General features: G+C 50.1%; 1 protein-coding gene across 2 annotated transcripts; it reads right to left on the bottom strand.

The window, feature by feature from the left end:
* Positions 1–1032: 1032 nt before the first annotated feature.
* Positions 1033–18905, bottom strand: SNRPD3 (small nuclear ribonucleoprotein D3 polypeptide). 2 transcript variants are annotated; one of them, XM_082263162.1, is made up of 4 exons: positions 18802–18905; positions 9611–9758; positions 3017–3209; positions 1033–1117 (listed from the first exon to the last, which is right to left on the bottom strand). In XM_082263162.1, exons 2-4 carry the CDS (start codon positions 9734–9736, stop codon positions 1056–1058), a joined length of 381 nt encoding a protein of 126 aa, XP_082119288.1. In that variant the 5' UTR covers positions 9737–9758; positions 18802–18905; the 3' UTR covers positions 1033–1055. The 2 variants fall into 2 exon arrangements, with proteins under 2 accessions (XP_082119288.1, XP_082119289.1); XM_082263163.1 differs by having other exon boundaries at positions 18746–18857.
* Positions 18906–19551: the final 646 nt, after the last annotated feature.

Below are 19551 nucleotides of genomic sequence, written 5' to 3' on the forward strand. Positions count from 1 at the left end.
TTTTCCTGTCAGCAGTGAACGTTATTATCCATGTGTATCTGACCCTAAAAGTCAGAATGTCTCTATATAGAGAGTTTCTTCAAGTATAAAAATGATCGCCACAAAACAGTGCTATTATTCAATAGGTTCATGTCATGGCCAATACAAATAGCTAGACAGGTACTGGCGTCAGAATCAATTAAAAAAACTTGGTACACTGAACAGGATTACGTCTGCAATAAAAGCATGCATTATGTGAAAGAAACATGAGCAGCTTAACTCTTATCTGAATTTTCTTCCCATTTCTTTGACAGGTCTGGCTGATATCTCAATGTTTTTTTTCCTGGCAATACCCAAAAGAAAAAAGGGAAACGGAGTTATTTTGCACAAAGGTCCCAGTTATTGTGCCATAAACTATAAGGCAACATGAATAAATGGTTTCAGAAGGCTAGCAGAACCATTAGCAGCAGTGTTACATTTCCTCTTCCCTTCAATTTGCTATGAAAGACAAGTCAAGCAGACATACAAAACAGCTCAACCCACAATAAAAGAACTTTAGTGTACATTAGAACTCATGCATGCTAATCCAGCAGCACTTAGTAGTTTTATTTACTTGCAGTATTAAAATGACTGAAATTGTACCCCTTTTATCCTACTAAAATGTGGGTTTCTATAATTTTGTGAAGTTCCATTCTTCTTTATAATGCAACACAGAGTAACATTTGGGATATAATGCAATTTAGAATGGTTCCTGAGAATGCTAGTTGCCTGTTCTATAGTCTCCAGTACTTCTGAGTAGAGAGCGCCTTTTATTAAGCACAGCTGTCATTTTGTGCTTGCCTTGTGCAGGCAAAGTACAGCCTCACTTTACAAATGTGAAAAAAGTCAAAAGAAAGTTATGGGAGACACTAGTCCACCTAGTGATGGACGCTAGCCGCAAATTAAATTCTAACATTTAGAGAAATAAAAGAACAGTTGGACACCATTAGAAACAGGTTTATTAAACAAATAAAAAAAAAAAACAAAAAAAAAGCAGACTAGTTACATAACCTGAAACAATTAAAAAACACAAACAATTATCGTCGTTTTTGAAAGATATTTCCTCGTCCCATTCCACGTCCTCTCCCTCTTGCAGCCACTGAAAAATAAAATCAAACACTAATTAGATGTCATTTCATACATTTGATTTTCAAAGTGAACCTGATATTAAGAAAAACAGGAAAATATGAAGGTGTATGCATACTGGGATCTATGGTATATGCATGGTTACTCAGGCACAAAATTTGTAAGCATTCATATATGGCATGATTACATTCTTGACCCTTACCCTAGAAAGACATTGGATTGCTTTGATGTAAAATTGCAAGCAACTCAATTTATAACCAGCAATCGACGAAAAAACACAATAGGCTCCGGTATTTGGGCCTGCTAGCTAGCAAAGTTTAAAATTAAAGCTTGCTTCTAAATAAAAGGCACCAATTCAATTTTTACTTTGACTTTTCCCAAGAGCCCTCTAACAGGTCAGGGCATTCAACGTCACATACACTGCACTTTTAATAGACAGTTTAGCACTAATATGATGGGGGGGGGGGGGGGAATTAGGCTGTTTTCATACCGATTTGCAGCTTTTTTGCAGGTTAGCTGCATTGAGCCATAGACTATTCTATCCTGTGGGTTTCGGTGCACTTTCAGAAAGTGCACCACACCCAGAAGATGTATTAGTAGCTTATGGCAAATCGCAGCTAACCCACAGGAAAGTCGGAGCGCACCAAGTGTTAATGCAGCCTTATAGGGGGCTCAGGATAGTAGGGATGCAGTTTTTTTTTTTTGGGGGGGGGGGGGGGTCACTAAAACCCTCAATAGTGGATTGTGGCCTCCTACCGGTTACCAAAGCACTTAAAGCGGAACTTCCGTTTTAGGTAGTAATAAACCGACATGCCACATTTGGCATGTCTTTTTTGGGGAGCAGGTATCTAGTTTTGACAGGTACCTGCTCCCACTTCCGCTTGGAGCGCCGCCCTAAACGGAAGTTCTCCTCTCCCCCTCCCTCCAATCTTCTGGGACATGTCAGAGGCCCCAGAAGATTGCCGGCCAATCAAGACGTGTGCGCAAACGTGTGTACCCGGCTGTAAAGCCCCAAACTGTCACAGCCGGGTGCCCACACCAGTGACGCCGGTGCCGAGACCAGGGGGAGAGGATCGAGGCTTCGAGCGGCCGCATCGCTGGACAGGCGAGTGTGTGTTTACCAAAAGTCAGCAGCTACACTTTTTGTAGCTGCTGACTTATTAAAACACAGAAAAGGCTGGAACTCCGCTTTAAGTGGCCCTCACTCTTCAAAAACGTTGAGCACCCCCGATTTATACAGTTATTTTAATCAGCTCAAGATGACCCATTGCATATAAACTGCAGCAGGGCGGTCTGGCTGTGCAAAATCACATACAAGTACGTAATTTTGTGCAGGTGATGGAGGCAGGCTCGCCACATGAGCGCCGCTCCCACTGCGATTGGATCCGCCAGTCGTAGGGAAGAATGACAGAATGACTGTCTGCCTATGTAAACAAGGCAGCCTCCTGTTCTGTCAGGGAGTACAAGAGATCTTGTGCTTCAGTTAAGCTGAAACAGTTCTCTCTTCCTCCAGTGCATTCACTCCCCCCAGTTAGAAAGCACACCTTAGGAGCACACTTACCCCTTGATTGCCCCTGGTGTTAACCCTTCCCTTTCAGTGTCATTTATACAGTAACAGTGCATTTTTTGTTCACACTGATCACTGTATTGGTGTCACTGGTCCCCAAAAAGTGTGACTTTGGTTCAGATTTGTCTGCCTCAAAAAAAAAAAAAAAAAAAGTCTTCCTCTTCAAAAGTGTTTGTTTATGGCGCAAAAAATGGCCTGGTAAACCTTCGGAGCTGAAGGGGTAATAAAGAAATATGAGAGCACAACAAATTCCTTTTTTGACCATGCTTGTGGAACCTTGAAGGGAAGGACAACAGGCTTGCTGAATGTCCGCATTTTTAAATTCATCTGGGAGGCTATGCTTACCTTGAGCTTTGAGAATAGCAGCTTTCCCCCTTCCAGCACCTGAACCCTGATTTTTATTTTTCATGCTCTTCAACATTGGGGCATTTTTTAACATGTCTGGAAGTATCAGGAAACGGATTTTACTTCCTCGAATGTAGACCTGTTCAAGCTGTGCAACTCTGCCGTCCCTGTAGGTTACAGTGATGTTTGACATCTGAAACAAAGCATTTGGTGAGTTATGGTTAATGTGATTAAGACGACCGGCCAAAGCTTAAAACTAAGGCTACTTTAATTTATTCTCCAAAAATACTCCATACACATCCACTATTTAATCTCCCTGCAATCTATTTTTCATAAAATGGTTTTATTTCTCCGACTCCTTGTAAGCTCTCACTTTCCCCCCCTCACTTCTGTGTGAAACAAGCAGTAGACGCAGTGCTCTACGCACAGTGCGGATACCAGAGAGTTCCACCGCCAACACTGAAAGATAGTATTGTTGAGAAACTCCCACAGTACAAACAGAATTTTGGTGTGAAGATATAGTAACACCAGAAAACAAGTTCCCTACAGAGACACTATGGCATCAATGGAGTTCATGAAAAATGTCAATCACGAAATAGTGTCTTTGTAGGCTACTACTTTTCTGGTGTGTTATATCTTCACAACAAAATTCTGTTAGTATGGTTTCTGCGAGGTTGCGTTAAATTTCCACTACCAGCGTCCAAAGTTAACAGCATCGACAGTGTTGGGGGCTAATTTTGCATTCACTGACACCAATGCTGGGAGCGATTATTGTATCCATCGATATGAATGCTGGGGGGTTATTGCGTCCAACACTATCAAAAAAAATGAGGCGGGACCAAATATTTTGGGTGTTGAGGTGCGAAGATGTGCTGCCCTCTGGAGGTGTTGGGACCATATTTGAGACCCTCTAAAACTTTTCAGTTGACCACCACTGCCAAAGTCCATAGTCCCCATTTCATCCCAGGAATGTGAAGCTTTGAAGGCGGCCAAGAGCAATAGAGGTACATTTTTGTATTTTTTTATATTATTGCTAAAGGTTAGCTTTTCCTACTTTCATCTTGTAGGCCTCGACAAAACCCGGGCGCCAGGTCGCATTTGCGACTAGAATTAGCGACCTGGCGCCTGGGGGGCCCTGCAGAAGGTGTCCTGTCATTTTTGCACGGACTTCCGCGCACGGAGTGCACGGACTTCCGGGCCGTCCGAAAATTGAGGCCCCAGCTTTTCGGCCTACTTGAGATGAGAAGCTTCCAATGGGGAACTGGCGCCCTCTTATGGTGGCCGGGAGTAATGACTGTTGTAATTACTGTTTCCACTGTTTGTTCACAATGCATTACCATCTCCCTGTCCAGTTAGTTACCTTTGACAGGGAGTGTGGTTATTAATTTAATTTTTTAAATGTAAAAACGAAATAATATTTCTCTTTTTTAATTATTAAAAAAATATTTTTTCCAATTATTAAAAAAAATATATATATTATATATACACACACAATCTTTTTTTTCCTCATCGCCATGCCACAGCCGAAGGCCCCTTTCACATGGGCTGTCTGATCAGGTCCACCTGTCAGTTTTTCAGGCAGACTTGATCGGACCATTCATTCTCCTCTATGGAGCAGTAATCTGCCGCCATCTGATCCTGTCCGCCAAAAGCAGACGGATGGTGGTTCTATTTTCTATCCATCCCGTGGATCGGATCAGATGGCATTGGATGGAAAGAGACAGTCTGTTTTCATCCAATTGCGCTATAGGAGAGTGGGGTTCTAGTCGTATTTATGTGTAAATTTAGTATCCGTTTTAATAAAGCTTGGTTGTAAGAAAAAAAAAAAAAACTGGCTCCTAGATTTCAGGAAAATTTGTCAAGCCCTGTTGTAGATACACAGCAGGATACAGATTATTCACGTACCGCTTGTTTCCAGGAGAATATACTCCTATCTGGTTAGTGTCACACACAGTTGGTTTAGCCAGCAGCCGGTTGTGTCTGTTTTGACAAGTTCTAAAGCTATTTTAGTTAGAACATCCAGTAGGTACACTGCCCTGAGGACAGAATGTTGGCATCCAAGTGAAAAGGAAGAAAATGTAGTTTGGCAATGCTGGCAAGTTTGTGGTCTGTCAACTAGACAGAACAACCAGGACTTGGCCTATTGTTATTGGAGAGGTAGAGGTTACACAGTAATTAGGGATGTACCGATACTGAGCATTTTCATGAACGCTCATACTTGTGAAAATGCTCCCAATACTGATACTTTGCGGTGCAATTTGTGTCAATACAAAATAAAATTGGTGCAAAGAATCATATGCAATTTGAACAGGAATGTGATGTGATTTCCCCCACCCCTCGCACGTATGCAAAAAGTAAAAGCTCCCAGTTTATTAAAAAAAGGTCAGAACTCACATTAATACGTATCTGGTCAAATGCAAAATCTGATAAAAAAAAAAACCCACACAGCTTGCTGGGGGGTGCATGGGTGCACCTTAAGCCAACATCACTTCTGCTCTATACCCACGGGGTCCCAGAAAGTCTCCTACAGTGGCTGCGATTTTCTATCAGCAGGACTGGGACACCTATGCAGATTCTGCATTTGACCCGATATGTATTAATGCAAGTTCTAACATTTTTATCAACTGCCCACTAGATGGCGCTTTTCCCTTTCTATACACACAAACGGTGGTGGAATTGTTCAAACTGCACGCGATTTTCTGCGGTGCAATTTGTGCCCAGTGTATTGGAGCAACCCTAATAGAAATATTTTCGGATAGAAGCAGTAAAGCGACAAGAGCTCAGGAAACCCTACTGTAGCCCATGCTTTCCACTATTGCATACGGTTATAAAAAATAAACCGTACAATTGTTTTAGATCACAGAAGACCTGGTGGCAGTCACAAGGAGAGCAGGTAAGGGTTGAGACAATTGGGCATTTAATTTAATGCCATTAATGCATTTAGGTAAAAAGATGCAGAGCCTTTGGTGCTACTTTAAATCCCGCAGATGACTACAGACACCCAGTGTACAACTCCTCCTCGTAACTGGTCCTTTTGTTTGCTTAGAAGGGCAAAAGAACGTTTGCCTTGGAAAATGCGCGTCACATGAATATCATATGTAAGCTGGGTTCTAGCACCAGCAATAGAAGCCAAGAAATATTATGCAATACATTAAAATATAGTCAGAAATGTATTCTGACACTTTGTATTTGCACTAAACACAATGACAATACGCCACCTAGTGGTCAACATTCAGTTTGTACTCACTAAACCAAAATTATTTTCTCCTTATAAATTAGATTGTGGACTCCATACCTCCAAAAAAAAATATTGTAACAAAAACAAAAAAAAAAAAAAAAAACACAAAACTATTTTATACAAGGGTGACAACTGCATACTAGTGCATAATATTCATTAAGAAGAGATTTGATTATAGTAAAATGCTATTTCATACAAACATAACAGCACTAAGCCTAATGTAGCACAAATTAAAAGTGTTTGTCGCACACACACACACACACACACACAACGCTGCTGTCCAAAGGTGTCTATTGCTCCTTCATATAAAGTGGGGGCACTCCCAATACAGAAGGTATGTTACTGGCCAGATCACCAGGTAAAAAGGAGGGGGGGGGGGGGGGGGGAAGCAAAGTTACGCAGCCACACGATGGGTAAGCTGCAATATATCTCATTTTTGGTTTTGGTTTTAACACCAACAGAACTTGTATTCACTGCCTGTATATTTGAGCAACCATTATAATTAAAAGTATAAGCAATTACCATGCGAACACAGAAAAATGCCCTAATATATGAAAGTGTGTGACAAGTGGCTTGACCATACCAGTAACTTTTCATCTTACTAAGAAAATAAAGGCTGTTAGAAGGGGTGTTTTAATTTAAAATGCCTGTCAATACAGACGGCTATTTAAAAATGTAGCTATTCATACAATAAATTGCATTGTGTTAACATGCAACAATAGCATCTTAAGGCTCCGTTCACATACTGGCATATCGGATAGTGGGCAGAATTGCAGCAATTCTGCCTGCAATCCCGAATTGCAAATTGAGCGATGCCCGTGACTTGCAAGGCACCCCAAACGCAGCACGATTTTGCAGTGATTGTCGCCTGGACTTAGGGGTGCACCGATCCAACTTTTTCAGTCCCGATACCGAACCGATACTATTGTTGAATAATAAAATGTATACCTTCCTTAGAGACTAAAGGCACCAGACTTTACTAACTAAACATAACAGATGTATGTAATGTATTGAATTCTTTATTTAAAAAAAAATTGGGCATTCAATTCAAAAATCTAATGTAAGGCTCCTTTCACACGGCCGCTCCGTGTGAAAGGTCCGCTGCGGGACTTTTTTTTTTTTTCCCACGGAGCGGATGACATTTCTGTCATCCGCTCCGTGTGCCCGCATATCATCCCATCCGTTTGCGGATGATATGCGGACATAATGTATGTCTATGGCACTGCGGATGTCAGCGGATGACACCGCTGACATCCGATTTTCCTTCCTTTCCGTTTTTTACACGGATGGAAAAATAGGGTTCTGTTCCGTTCCTAAAAACGGAACAGAACTGACAGGAGGAAAATCGGGTGTCAGCGGATGGTATTCCGCTGACACCTGCAGTGCCATTCACTTACATTATGTCCGCAAACGGATTGGATGATTTGCGGACACACGGAGCGGCCATGTGAAAGGAGCCTAAAGCAAACTTCTTTAAATAAATAAAATGTAGCAGTAGAACTCTTTGGCTCGCACCATGTTGATTCTAGCATTCGACACACGTGAAGCGGACAAATGACAGGTTCTGCTGCGACGTAGAAAAAAAAAAAAAAAAAAAAAAGGGATTGGCCCGTAATTTTTTGCGATCCCAGATCCAGCTATTTTGTCAGTATTGAGGCCGATAGTACAGGTAGGAGGTGCACCGATCGGCTATCACTTGTACTTATATTTGCGCAACAGGCGTCCTGCTATTCCGTTTGTGCAATTTTACCGCGATTAGCCAGACGATAACCACAGCAAAGTCGGCCGCATTTGGGCTGTCATTGCAAGTCACAGGAATCGCACAGGTGTCCCGTAATTTGCAATGATTCAGGATCTCGTGCAGAAACTTGGAGATTCTGCCCGCGATCCGATATGTCAGTGTGTGAATGGAGCCTAACGCCTCACACCCTCTTCACCTTTGAGCCGAGTAGCCTAGGCACTTTGCTTGTATGGCACTATCTTTGTTCATCTATAGCCCTGTGCACTTGGTAAAAGCTTGCATAAAACAGTCATGCAAAGGTTAAAAAAAAAAAAAAAAAAAAAAAAAAAGCAGGTTGTACACTAACTGTACATAGTGCGAAGGGGGGGTGACTAAAACTGGTGCACACAGAACATGGTGCAGCTGTGCATAGTAACCAGCTTCTAAGATTTATTTAACAAGCTTAACATAGCTTAATTTAACAAGTTCAAACTACAAGCAGATTGGTTACTATGCACTGCTGCACCAGTTTTGGCAAACACCCTCCCCATTGTGAATCAGAGTTGTGTGTGCGCGTGACCAGATACACTTGTTCAGGTCTATGCATAGCCAAGTGTAAAACAATTTCTGAAGCTAACCCCAACCAGGTTACTGAGATATATATATATATATATATATATATATATATATATAAAAATTAAAACTATAAAACAAACCGCTCATATAAATATAAAAGCGCAAACCACTGTTCGAAAAGGTTTCCTCTCAAAGTGAATTGTGGATTAGAAAAACAAAAAACAATCACCCACTACAAAAACCAACAGCAGAGTGGAAGGAGCAGCATAAACTTGTCACATGGCTGTTGCCATAAACATCTAACCTTAGTTTTACCTGGTACCGCCCAATATTATTCTATTTGCATAGCAATAGGCATGTTCCACACCCTCCCTGTAACAAAGCCTGGACCTGGTAATAGGTAGCTCAAGCATTAGACTTGTATTGTTGGATGGGAGAACACCTAAACAATGCTGCAAAAAGTGAAGAAACTGCAGGAGATTCCCAAAATAAGTTTCTTCAATAGATCTGAATAAGGTTAAAATAGGCAATGCAAAAAAAAAAAAAAAAATAATAATATTGCAAATAGATCTAACTACCCATCAACACAAATAAGAATTACACTGTAAGGCTGCCAGCAGACAAGCGCAAGAAGAATACTGATGGATTACAGTAGTTTACGGAACGCTACACAGGAGGGACATTTGTCCAGCAAATTATCAGGGAACAGAGACGAGATCAGGCTACTGAACCTCATTCTGGGCAGTGAGTTGTGACTGATTTACCAGTGGAGAGGAGAGAGGATTGAGACATTTATTCAGAAGTAATGCACCATTACAATATGATCAGGGGAAAGTTTTATTGCATTGCTGTGATACTGAGGAAGAGAGTTATGAAAGAAGTTGCCCAATTAGGATTGATCTGCCTTGATACTTCTGTTTAGCGTTGCTGTGCAACAGATTTGATAAACGACCCCCCCCCCCCCCCACATAATGGATTACAATCAATAGGAGCTACATAACTGTCAGGTCCTCCTACACAGAATACCATATACAACTACTACACATGACATAGCATTCACCTGGCAGTTCATGTTATCCTCCGCCTCAATGAGCTTCCCCCTGTACACCTCGCCTGTATTCGTTTCACAGGTCACAATATGCCCTTCTGCTTCATGGAGAACCTTGATGGGAACACCGATGGACATCTTGGCTATAGAGGATTGAAATCTAAGACAAAGAAAAGCAAGTTAATGAGATATTCACAATATAAAAATCAACGCTCCCATAACTACACCCAGTTATGCCAATGCACTTTACGTAAAAGTATTGCTAAAGGCAATATGATGGTTGTACTCTCAGGCTACGACAGCAAGAAAACACTAATGCAGTACTGAGAAACAATATTCTCCACAGGGAGACTGGAGGATAGCCGCTGGAAATAATTGCATGAAAAAGCCAACAGACTGCTGGTACCCAAGTTGATCGATCAACTTGGGTACAATCAGCTTACCCATACATGGTTCGAATTTAGGCCAATCCCTGCTAAACCTGCCAAGATTTGAACCGCCTAGGGCCGATTTCAAAATCCTACACAACAGAAGCTGTAAACTTTGATACCAAATGTGTTTTTGTATTCCGCAAGCAACTCCTCTGCTAGAAATAAATTGAGTGGATACAGGAAAGGTGCCCAGAAACAGTAAACACTTCCCCATTTACCCCCAGACCAGAGAATATTCATAGACCTCCCATGACATTCTAGCCTGCATGAAGGAAGAATCAGTCAGCCAGGATGGATTTTCTCAGCTGATTGCTATAGCTTTCCCTGTCAAAGGCTTACCTCTGCAGAGGCACTTTTTTATAATAATGGCACCGAACACCTGCAAAATGTACGTACTTCAAATTTTCAGATATTCCTGCATCTCACAACTGAACCTAGCCAGAAAGTTTTGGCACGTGTACGGCCACCCGTGGGCCCAGCAACGTGTGTTAACCACACAAGGGTTGCCACCTCATCTCTTTAAACAAGGACACATTATTTACACAGGTTCTGAGACTAATATAAGGCAAGGAGTTTAATTACTACCTTAATCAGCCACAGTACCTAGGTAATTTGTGTCCTGGCTGAAAGGGAGGAGGTGGCAACCCCAATGACCCCTAAGCAGAGCAACGAGAGAGCTGTACTGCATGACAGAAAAAAAATATACCAGTGCTCAAATCCCAATAGCTTGTACGTGTATTTAAACCATCAGGTGCTAAAGGGGTGTGGCCACATACAACACTGCAAATTCTGGATGGACCCTCTACACACCCTTTCGAGCAAACTATGCAATGAAAAACATTGATTTTTAGTTCACACAGAGTATAGCAGAGGGCCCATCCAGAATTTGTAGTGTTACTAAGCGATCACACCCATTTGGTATCTGATAGTTTAAATGCATGTACAAGCTATTTGAGATTTGAGCACAGGTGTATCTTTTCTCTTATGTATCGCAGGTCAGTGGCCAGACCTGAATCTAGCAGCTCTCCCCCCATCTTGTGTCTTTATGCCCCAGGTTGGCATAGTGTCCAGAGCATTTACAGTGGCAAAGCTGTGTAGCTGTACTGTATTGGCCACCCTTAGGCAGATCAATGAGACCTGCACCACTACCCCTATGATCTCAGCCCATCACCCACTCACCCCACCATCTCAGCCCGGTCCTACATCACCCGCTCCCCCCATGTAATCTCAGCCCCGTCCTACATCACCCGCTCCCCCTGTGATTTCAGCCCCGTCCTACATCACCCGCTCCCCCTGTGATCTCAGCCCCGTCCTACATCACCCGCTCCCCCTGTGATCTCAGCCCCGTCCTACATCACCCGCTCCCCCTGTGATCTCAGCCCCGTCCTACATCACCCGCTCTCCCCCCCCCCCCCCCCCATGTAATCTCAGCCCTGTCCTACATCACCCGCTCCCCCCATGTAATCTCAGCCCGGTCCTACATCACCCACTCCCCCCATGTAATCTCAGCCCTGTCCTACATCACCCACTCCCCCCATGTAATCTCAGCCCCGTCCTACATCACCCGCTCCCCCCATGTAATCTCAGCCCTGTCCTACATCACCCGCTCCCCCCCCTTGTAATCTCAGCCCTGTCCTACATCACCCGCTCCCCCCCCCCCCCCCGTGATCTCAGCCCGGTCCTACATCACCCGCCCCCCCCCCCCCCTGTGATCTCAGCCCGATCCTACATCACCCACTCCCCCCTGTGATCTCAGCCCAGTCCTACATCACCCACTCCCCCCATGTAATCTCAGCCCCGTCCTACATCACCCGCTCCCCCCCTGTGATCTCAGCCCCGTCCTACATCACCCGCTCCCCCCTGTGATCTCAGCCCAGTCCTACATCACCCGCTCCCCCTGTGGTCTCAGCCCAGTCCTACATCACCCGCTCCCCCCCCCATGTAATCTCAGCCCTGTCCTACATCACCCGCTCCCCCCCTGTGATCTCAGCCCGATCCTACATCACCCACTCCCCCCTGTGATCTCAGCCCAGTCCTACATCACCCGCTCCCCCCATGTAATCTCAGCCCTGTCCTACATCACCCGCTCCCCCCCTGTGATCTCAGCCCGATCCTACATCGCCCGCTCCCCCCCCCCCCCTGTGATCTCAGCCCGATCCTACATCACCCGCTCCCCCCATGTAATGTCAGCCCTGTCCTACATCACCCGCTCCCCCCCATGTAATCTCAGCCCTGTCCTACATCACCCGCTCCCCCCCTGTGATCTCAGCCCTGTCCTACATCACCCGCTCCCCCCATGTAATCTCAGCCCTGTCCTACATCACCCGCTCCCCCCATGTAATCTCAGCCCTGTCCTACATCACCCGCTCCCCCCCTGTGATCTCAGCCCGGTCCTACATCACCCGCTCCCCCCCCCCCCCCTGTGATCTCAGCCCAGTCCTACATCACCCGCTCCCCCCCTGTGATCTCAGCCCCGTCCTACATCACCCGCTCCCCCCCTGTGATCTCAGCCCTGTCCTACATCACCCGCTCCCCCTGTGATCTCAGCCCCGTCCTACATCACCCGCTCCCCCTGTGATTTCAGCCCCGTCCTACATCACCCGCTCCCCCCCTGTGATCTCAGCCCCGTCCTACATCACCCGCTCCCCCCCTGTGATCTCAGCCCTGTCCTACATCACCCGCTCCCCCCCTGTGATCTCAGCCCCGTCCTACATCACCCGCTCCCCCCCTGTGATCTCAGCCCCGTCCTACATCACCCGCTCCCCCCCTGTGATCTCAGCCCTGTCCTACATCACCCGCTCCCCCCCTGTGATCTCAGCCCTGTCCTACATCACCCGCTCCCCCTGTGATCTCAGCCCCGTCCTACATCACCCGCTCCCCCCTGTGATCTCAGCCCAGTCCTACATCACCCGCTCCCCCTGTGATCTCAGCCCAGTCCTACATCACCCGCTCCCCCCCCCATGTAATCTCAGCCCTGTCCTACATCACCCGCTCCCCCCCTGTGATCTCAGCCCGATCCTACATCACCCACTCCCCCCTGTGATCTCAGCCCAGTCCTACATCACCCGCTCCCCCCATGTAATCTCAGCCCTGTCCTACATCACCCGCTCCCCCCCTGTGATCTCAGCCCGATCCTACATCGCCCGCTCCCCCCCCCCCCCCCTGTGATCTCAGCCCGATCCTACATCACCCGCTCCCCCCATGTAATGTCAGCCCTGTCCTACATCACCCGCTCCCCCCCATGTAATCTCAGCCCTGTCCTACATCACCCGCTCCCCCCCTGTGATCTCAGCCCTGTCCTACATCACCCGCTCCCCCCATGTAATCTCAGCCCTGTCCTACATCACCCGCTCCCCCCATGTAATCTCAGCCCTGTCCTACATCACCCGCTCCCCCCCTGTGATCTCAGCCCGGTCCTACATCACCCGCTCCCCCCCCCCCTGTGATCTCAGCCCAGTCCTACATCACCCGCTCCCCCCCTGTGATCTCAGCCCCGTCCTACATCACCCGCTCCCCCCCTGTGATCTCAGCCCTGTCCTACATCACCCGCTCCCCCTGTGATCTCAGCCCTGTCCTACATCACCCGCTCCCCCTGTGATTTCAGCCCAGTCCTACATCACCCGCTCCCCCTGTGATCTCAGCCCAGTCCTACATCACCCGCTCCCCCCCCCATGTAATCTCAGCCCTGTCCTACATCACCCGCTCCCCCCCTGTGATCTCAGCCCGATCCTACATCACCCACTCCCCCCTGTGATCTCAGCCCAGTCCTACATCACCCGCTCCCCCCATGTAATCTCAGCCCTGTCCTACATCACCCGCTCCCCCCCTGTGATCTCAGCCCGATCCTACATCGCCCGCTCCCCCCCCCCCCCCTGTGATCTCAGCCCGATCCTACATCACCCGCTCCCCCCATGTAATGTCAGCCCTGTCCTACATCACCCGCTCCCCCCCATGTAATCTCAGCCCTGTCCTACATCACCCGCTCCCCCCCTGTGATCTCAGCCCTGTCCTACATCACCCGCTCCCCCCATGTAATCTCAGCCCTGTCCTACATCACCCGCTCCCCCCATGTAATCTCAGCCCTGTCCTACATCACCCGCTCCCCCCCTGTGATCTCAGCCCGGTCCTACATCACCCGCTCCCCCCCCCCCCCTGTGATCTCAGCCCAGTCCTACATCACCCGCTCCCCCCCTGTGATCTCAGCCCCGTCCTACATCACCCGCTCCCCCCCTGTGATCTCAGCCCTGTCCTACATCACCCGCTCCCCCTGTGATCTCAGCCCCGTCCTACATCACCCGCTCCCCCTGTGATTTCAGCCCCGTCCTACATCACCCGCTCCCCCCCTGTGATCTCAGCCCCGTCCTACATCACCCGCTCCCCCCCTGTGATCTCAGCCCTGTCCTACATCACCCGCTCCCCCCCTGTGATCTCAGCCCCGTCCTACATCACCCGCTCCCCCCCTGTGATCTCAGCCCCGTCCTACATCACCCGCTCCCCCCCTGTGATCTCAGCCCTGTCCTACATCACCCGCTCCCCCCCTGTGATCTCAGCCCTGTCCTACATCACCCGCTCCCCCCATGTAATCTCAGCCCTGTCCTACATCACCCGCTCCCCCCATGTAATCTCAGCCCTGTCCTACATCACCCGCTCCCCCCCTGTGATCTCAGCCCGGTCCTACATCACCCGCTCCCCCCCCCCCCTGTGATCTCAGCCCAGTCCTACATCACCCGCTCCCCCCTGTGATCTCAGCCCAGTCCTACATCACCCGCTCCCCCTGTGATCTCAGCCCAGTCCTACATCACCCGCTCCCCCCCCCATGTAATCTCAGCCCTGTCCTACATCACCCGCTCCCCCCCTGTGATCTCAGCCCGATCCTACATCACCCACTCCCCCCTGTGATCTCAGCCCAGTCCTACATCACCCGCTCCCCCCATGTAATCTCAGCCCTGTCCTACATCACCCGCTCCCCCCCTGTGATCTCAGCCCTGTCCTACATCACCCGCTCCCCCCATGTAATCTCAGCCCTGTCCTACATCACCCGCTCCCCCCATGTAATCTCAGCCCTGTCCTACATCACCCGCTCCCCCCCTGTGATCTCAGCCCGGTCCTACATCACCCGCTCCCCCCCCCCCCCTGTGATCTCAGCCCAGTCCTACATCACCCGCTCCCCCCCTGTGATCTCAGCCCCGTCCTACATCACCCGCTCCCCCCCTGTGATCTCAGCCCTGTCCTACATCACCCGCTCCCCCTGTGATCTCAGCCCCGTCCTACATCACCCGCTCCCCCTGTGATTTCAGCCCCGTCCTACATCACCCGCTCCCCCCCTGTGATCTCAGCCCCGTCCTACATCACCCGCTCCCCCCCTGTGATCTCAGCCCTGTCCTACATCACCCGCTCCCCCCCTGTGATCTCAGCCCCGTCCTACATCACCCGCTCCCCCCCTGTGATCTCAGCCCCGTCCTACATCACCCGCTCCCCCCCTGTGATCTCAGCCCTGTCCTACATCACCCGCTCCCCCCCTGTGATCTCAGCCCTGTCCTACATCACCCGCTCCCCCCCTGTGATCTCAGCCCTGTCCTACATCACCCGCTCCCCCTGTGATCTCAGCCCCGTCCTACATCACCCGCTCCCCCCTGTGATCTCAGCCCAGTCCTACATCACCCGCTCCCCCTGTGATCTCAGCCCAGTCCTACATCACCCGCTCCCCCCCCCATGTAATCTCAGCCCTGTCCTACATCACCCGCTCCCCCCCTGTGATCTCAGCCCGATCCTACATCACCCACTCCCCCCTGTGATCTCAGCCCAGTCCTACATCACCCGCTCCCCCCATGTAATCTCAGCCCTGTCCTACATCACCCGCTCCCCCCCTGTGATCTCAGCCCGATCCTACATCGCCCGCTCCCCCCCCCCCCCCCTGTGATCTCAGCCCGATCCTACATCACCCGCTCCCCCCATGTAATGTCAGCCCTGTCCTACATCACCCGCTCCCCCCCATGTAATCTCAGCCCTGTCCTACATCACCCGCTCCCCCCCTGTGATCTCAGCCCTGTCCTACATCACCCGCTCCCCCCATGTAATCTCAGCCCTGTCCTACATCACCCGCTCCCCCCATGTAATCTCAGCCCTGTCCTACATCACCCGCTCCCCCCCTGTGATCTCAGCCCGGTCCTACATCACCCGCTCCCCCCCCCCCTGTGATCTCAGCCCAGTCCTACATCACCCGCTCCCCCCCTGTGATCTCAGCCCCGTCCTACATCACCCGCTCCCCCCCTGTGATCTCAGCCCTGTCCTACATCACCCGCTCCCCCTGTGATCTCAGCCCTGTCCTACATCACCCGCTCCCCCTGTGATTTCAGCCCAGTCCTACATCACCCGCTCCCCCTGTGATCTCAGCCCAGTCCTACATCACCCGCTCCCCCCCCCATGTAATCTCAGCCCTGTCCTACATCACCCGCTCCCCCCCTGTGATCTCAGCCCGATCCTACATCACCCACTCCCCCCTGTGATCTCAGCCCAGTCCTACATCACCCGCTCCCCCCATGTAATCTCAGCCCTGTCCTACATCACCCGCTCCCCCCCTGTGATCTCAGCCCGATCCTACATCGCCCGCTCCCCCCCCCCCCCCTGTGATCTCAGCCCGATCCTACATCACCCGCTCCCCCCATGTAATGTCAGCCCTGTCCTACATCACCCGCTCCCCCCCATGTAATCTCAGCCCTGTCCTACATCACCCGCTCCCCCCCTGTGATCTCAGCCCTGTCCTACATCACCCGCTCCCCCCATGTAATCTCAGCCCTGTCCTACATCACCCGCTCCCCCCATGTAATCTCAGCCCTGTCCTACATCACCCGCTCCCCCCCTGTGATCTCAGCCCGGTCCTACATCACCCGCTCCCCCCCCCCCCCTGTGATCTCAGCCCAGTCCTACATCACCCGCTCCCCCCCTGTGATCTCAGCCCCGTCCTACATCACCCGCTCCCCCCCTGTGATCTCAGCCCTGTCCTACATCACCCGCTCCCCCTGTGATCTCAGCCCCGTCCTACATCACCCGCTCCCCCTGTGATTTCAGCCCCGTCCTACATCACCCGCTCCCCCCCTGTGATCTCAGCCCCGTCCTACATCACCCGCTCCCCCCCTGTGATCTCAGCCCTGTCCTACATCACCCGCTCCCCCCCTGTGATCTCAGCCCCGTCCTACATCACCCGCTCCCCCCCTGTGATCTCAGCCCCGTCCTACATCACCCGCTCCCCCCCTGTGATCTCAGCCCTGTCCTACATCACCCGCTCCCCCCCTGTGATCTCAGCCCTGTCCTACATCACCCGCTCCCCCCATGTAATCTCAGCCCTGTCCTACATCACCCGCTCCCCCCATGTAATCTCAGCCCTGTCCTACATCACCCGCTCCCCCCCTGTGATCTCAGCCCGGTCCTACATCACCCGCTCCCCCCCCCCCCTGTGATCTCAGCCCAGTCCTACATCACCCGCTCCCCCCCTGTGATCTCAGCCCCGTCCTACATCACCCGCTCCCCCCCTGTGATCTCAGCCCTGTCCTACATCACCCGCTCCCCCTGTGATCTCAGCCCCGTCCTACATCACCCGCTCCCCCTGTGATTTCAGCCCCGTCCTACATCACCCGCTCCCCCCCTGTGATCTCAGCCCCGTCCTACATCACCCGCTCCCCCCCTGTGATCTCAGCCCTGTCCTACATCACCCGCTCCCCCCCTGTGATCTCAGCCCCGTCCTACATCACCCGCTCCCCCCCTGTGATCTCAGCCCCGTCCTACATCACCCGCTCCCCCCCTGTGATCTCAGCCCTGTCCTACATCACCCGCTCCCCCCCTGTGATCTCAGCCCTGTCCTACATCACCCGCTCCCCCTGTGATCTCAGCCCCGTCCTACATCACCCGCTCCCCCCTGTGATCTCAGCCCAGTCCTACATCACCCGCTCCCCCTGTGATCTCAGCCCAGTCCTACATCACCCGCTCCCCCCCCCATGTAATCTCAGCCCTGTCCTACATCACCCGCTCCCCCCCTGTGATCTCAGCCCGATCCTACATCACCCACTCCCCCCTGTGATCTCAGCCCAGTCCTACATCACCCGCTCCCCCCATGTAATCTCAGCCCTGTCCTACATCACCCGCTCCCCCCCTGTGATCTCAGCCCGATCCTACATCGCCCGCTCCCCCCCCCCCCCTGTGATCTCAGCCCGATCCTACATCACCCGCTCCCCCCATGTAATGTCAGCCCTGTCCTACATCACCCGCTCCCCCCCTGTGATCTCAGCCCTGTCCTACATCACCCGCTCCCCCCATGTAATCTCAGCCCTGTCCTACATCACCCGCTCCCCCCATGTAATCTCAGCCCTGTCCTACATCACCCGCTCCCCCTGTGATCTCAGCCCCGTCCTACATCACCCGCTCCCCCCTGTAATCTCAGCCCGGTCCTACATCACCCGCTCCCCCTGTGATCTCAGCCCAGTCCTACATCACCCACTCCCCCTGTAATCTAAGCCCGGTCCTACATCGTCCAGCGGTTCCATAGGTACGGCACCCTCCTTTCACTGAAGAAGCACATGGAACTCACCACACCAAAAACACAGCCCGGCCTGCTTCCTACTACACCAACCCATTCATAGCGGGACGTGCCGCTACCCCATTGTGTCTTCAGTCATTCGGGAGCTCCAGCAGCTCTGTAACCCCAGGCAGCGTACATACACACCTATTTGTGGGGTCCCTGATATCCCAATGCCAGCTACCGACCACTACAATACTCACTTCCTCGCGTGGCTTCTGTTCTACGATCTAATGGCGTCCCGCCTGCCCCACAATGCACCGCGAACAGGAAACGGAATGCCGACAGCGCATCTGATTTCCTTGTTTGCCCCTATAAGCGCAATAGAAACAATAGCAGTGCTAGAAGGTTCCGCCCCATGAATAGTTCCGCTATTGTTAGGGAGGAAAGGATTGTTACCTGCCAAGGTGGAGCTACTGGATAGAGAATTTAACGCTTGATTTTCTGAGACGGTGAAACAGATAATAATTAACCTGAAAATATTTGTTTCTGTAGTTTATTTGATATGCACCACATTATTGCCTAACTGTTCTCTGTGAATGGATGATTAGGTCTGGTATCTGTGGGTGCTGTGACCTGGGCTTGGTCCAGGGTTGTCAACCCCCCACAACTTGGAAAATGTACTGGCAGTGCCCCTTTTCTGACCACCTGAAGACCAGGCATTTTCTGGCACTTTTTGTTCACATGTAACAATCAGTATTTTTTGCTAGAAAATGACTTGGACTCCCGAACATTATCATTTTTTTAAAACAGAGGCCCCAGAGAATAAATGGGTGGGTTTTGCAATTTTTTTTGTCACATGGTATTTGTGCAGCGTTTTTTCAAACCCAATTTTTTGGGGGAAAAAATACACTTTTTAAAATTTGAATGCAAAAAACATAATACATACACCAATTTTTTGTTTTTATAAATATAAAAGATGATGTCTGCCGAGTAAATAGATACCAAACATG

Source organism: Pelophylax lessonae, assembly GCF_965119305.1.
Source record: "Pelophylax lessonae genome assembly, chromosome: 1".
NCBI classification, from domain to species: Eukaryota; Metazoa; Chordata; class Amphibia; order Anura; family Ranidae; genus Pelophylax; species Pelophylax lessonae.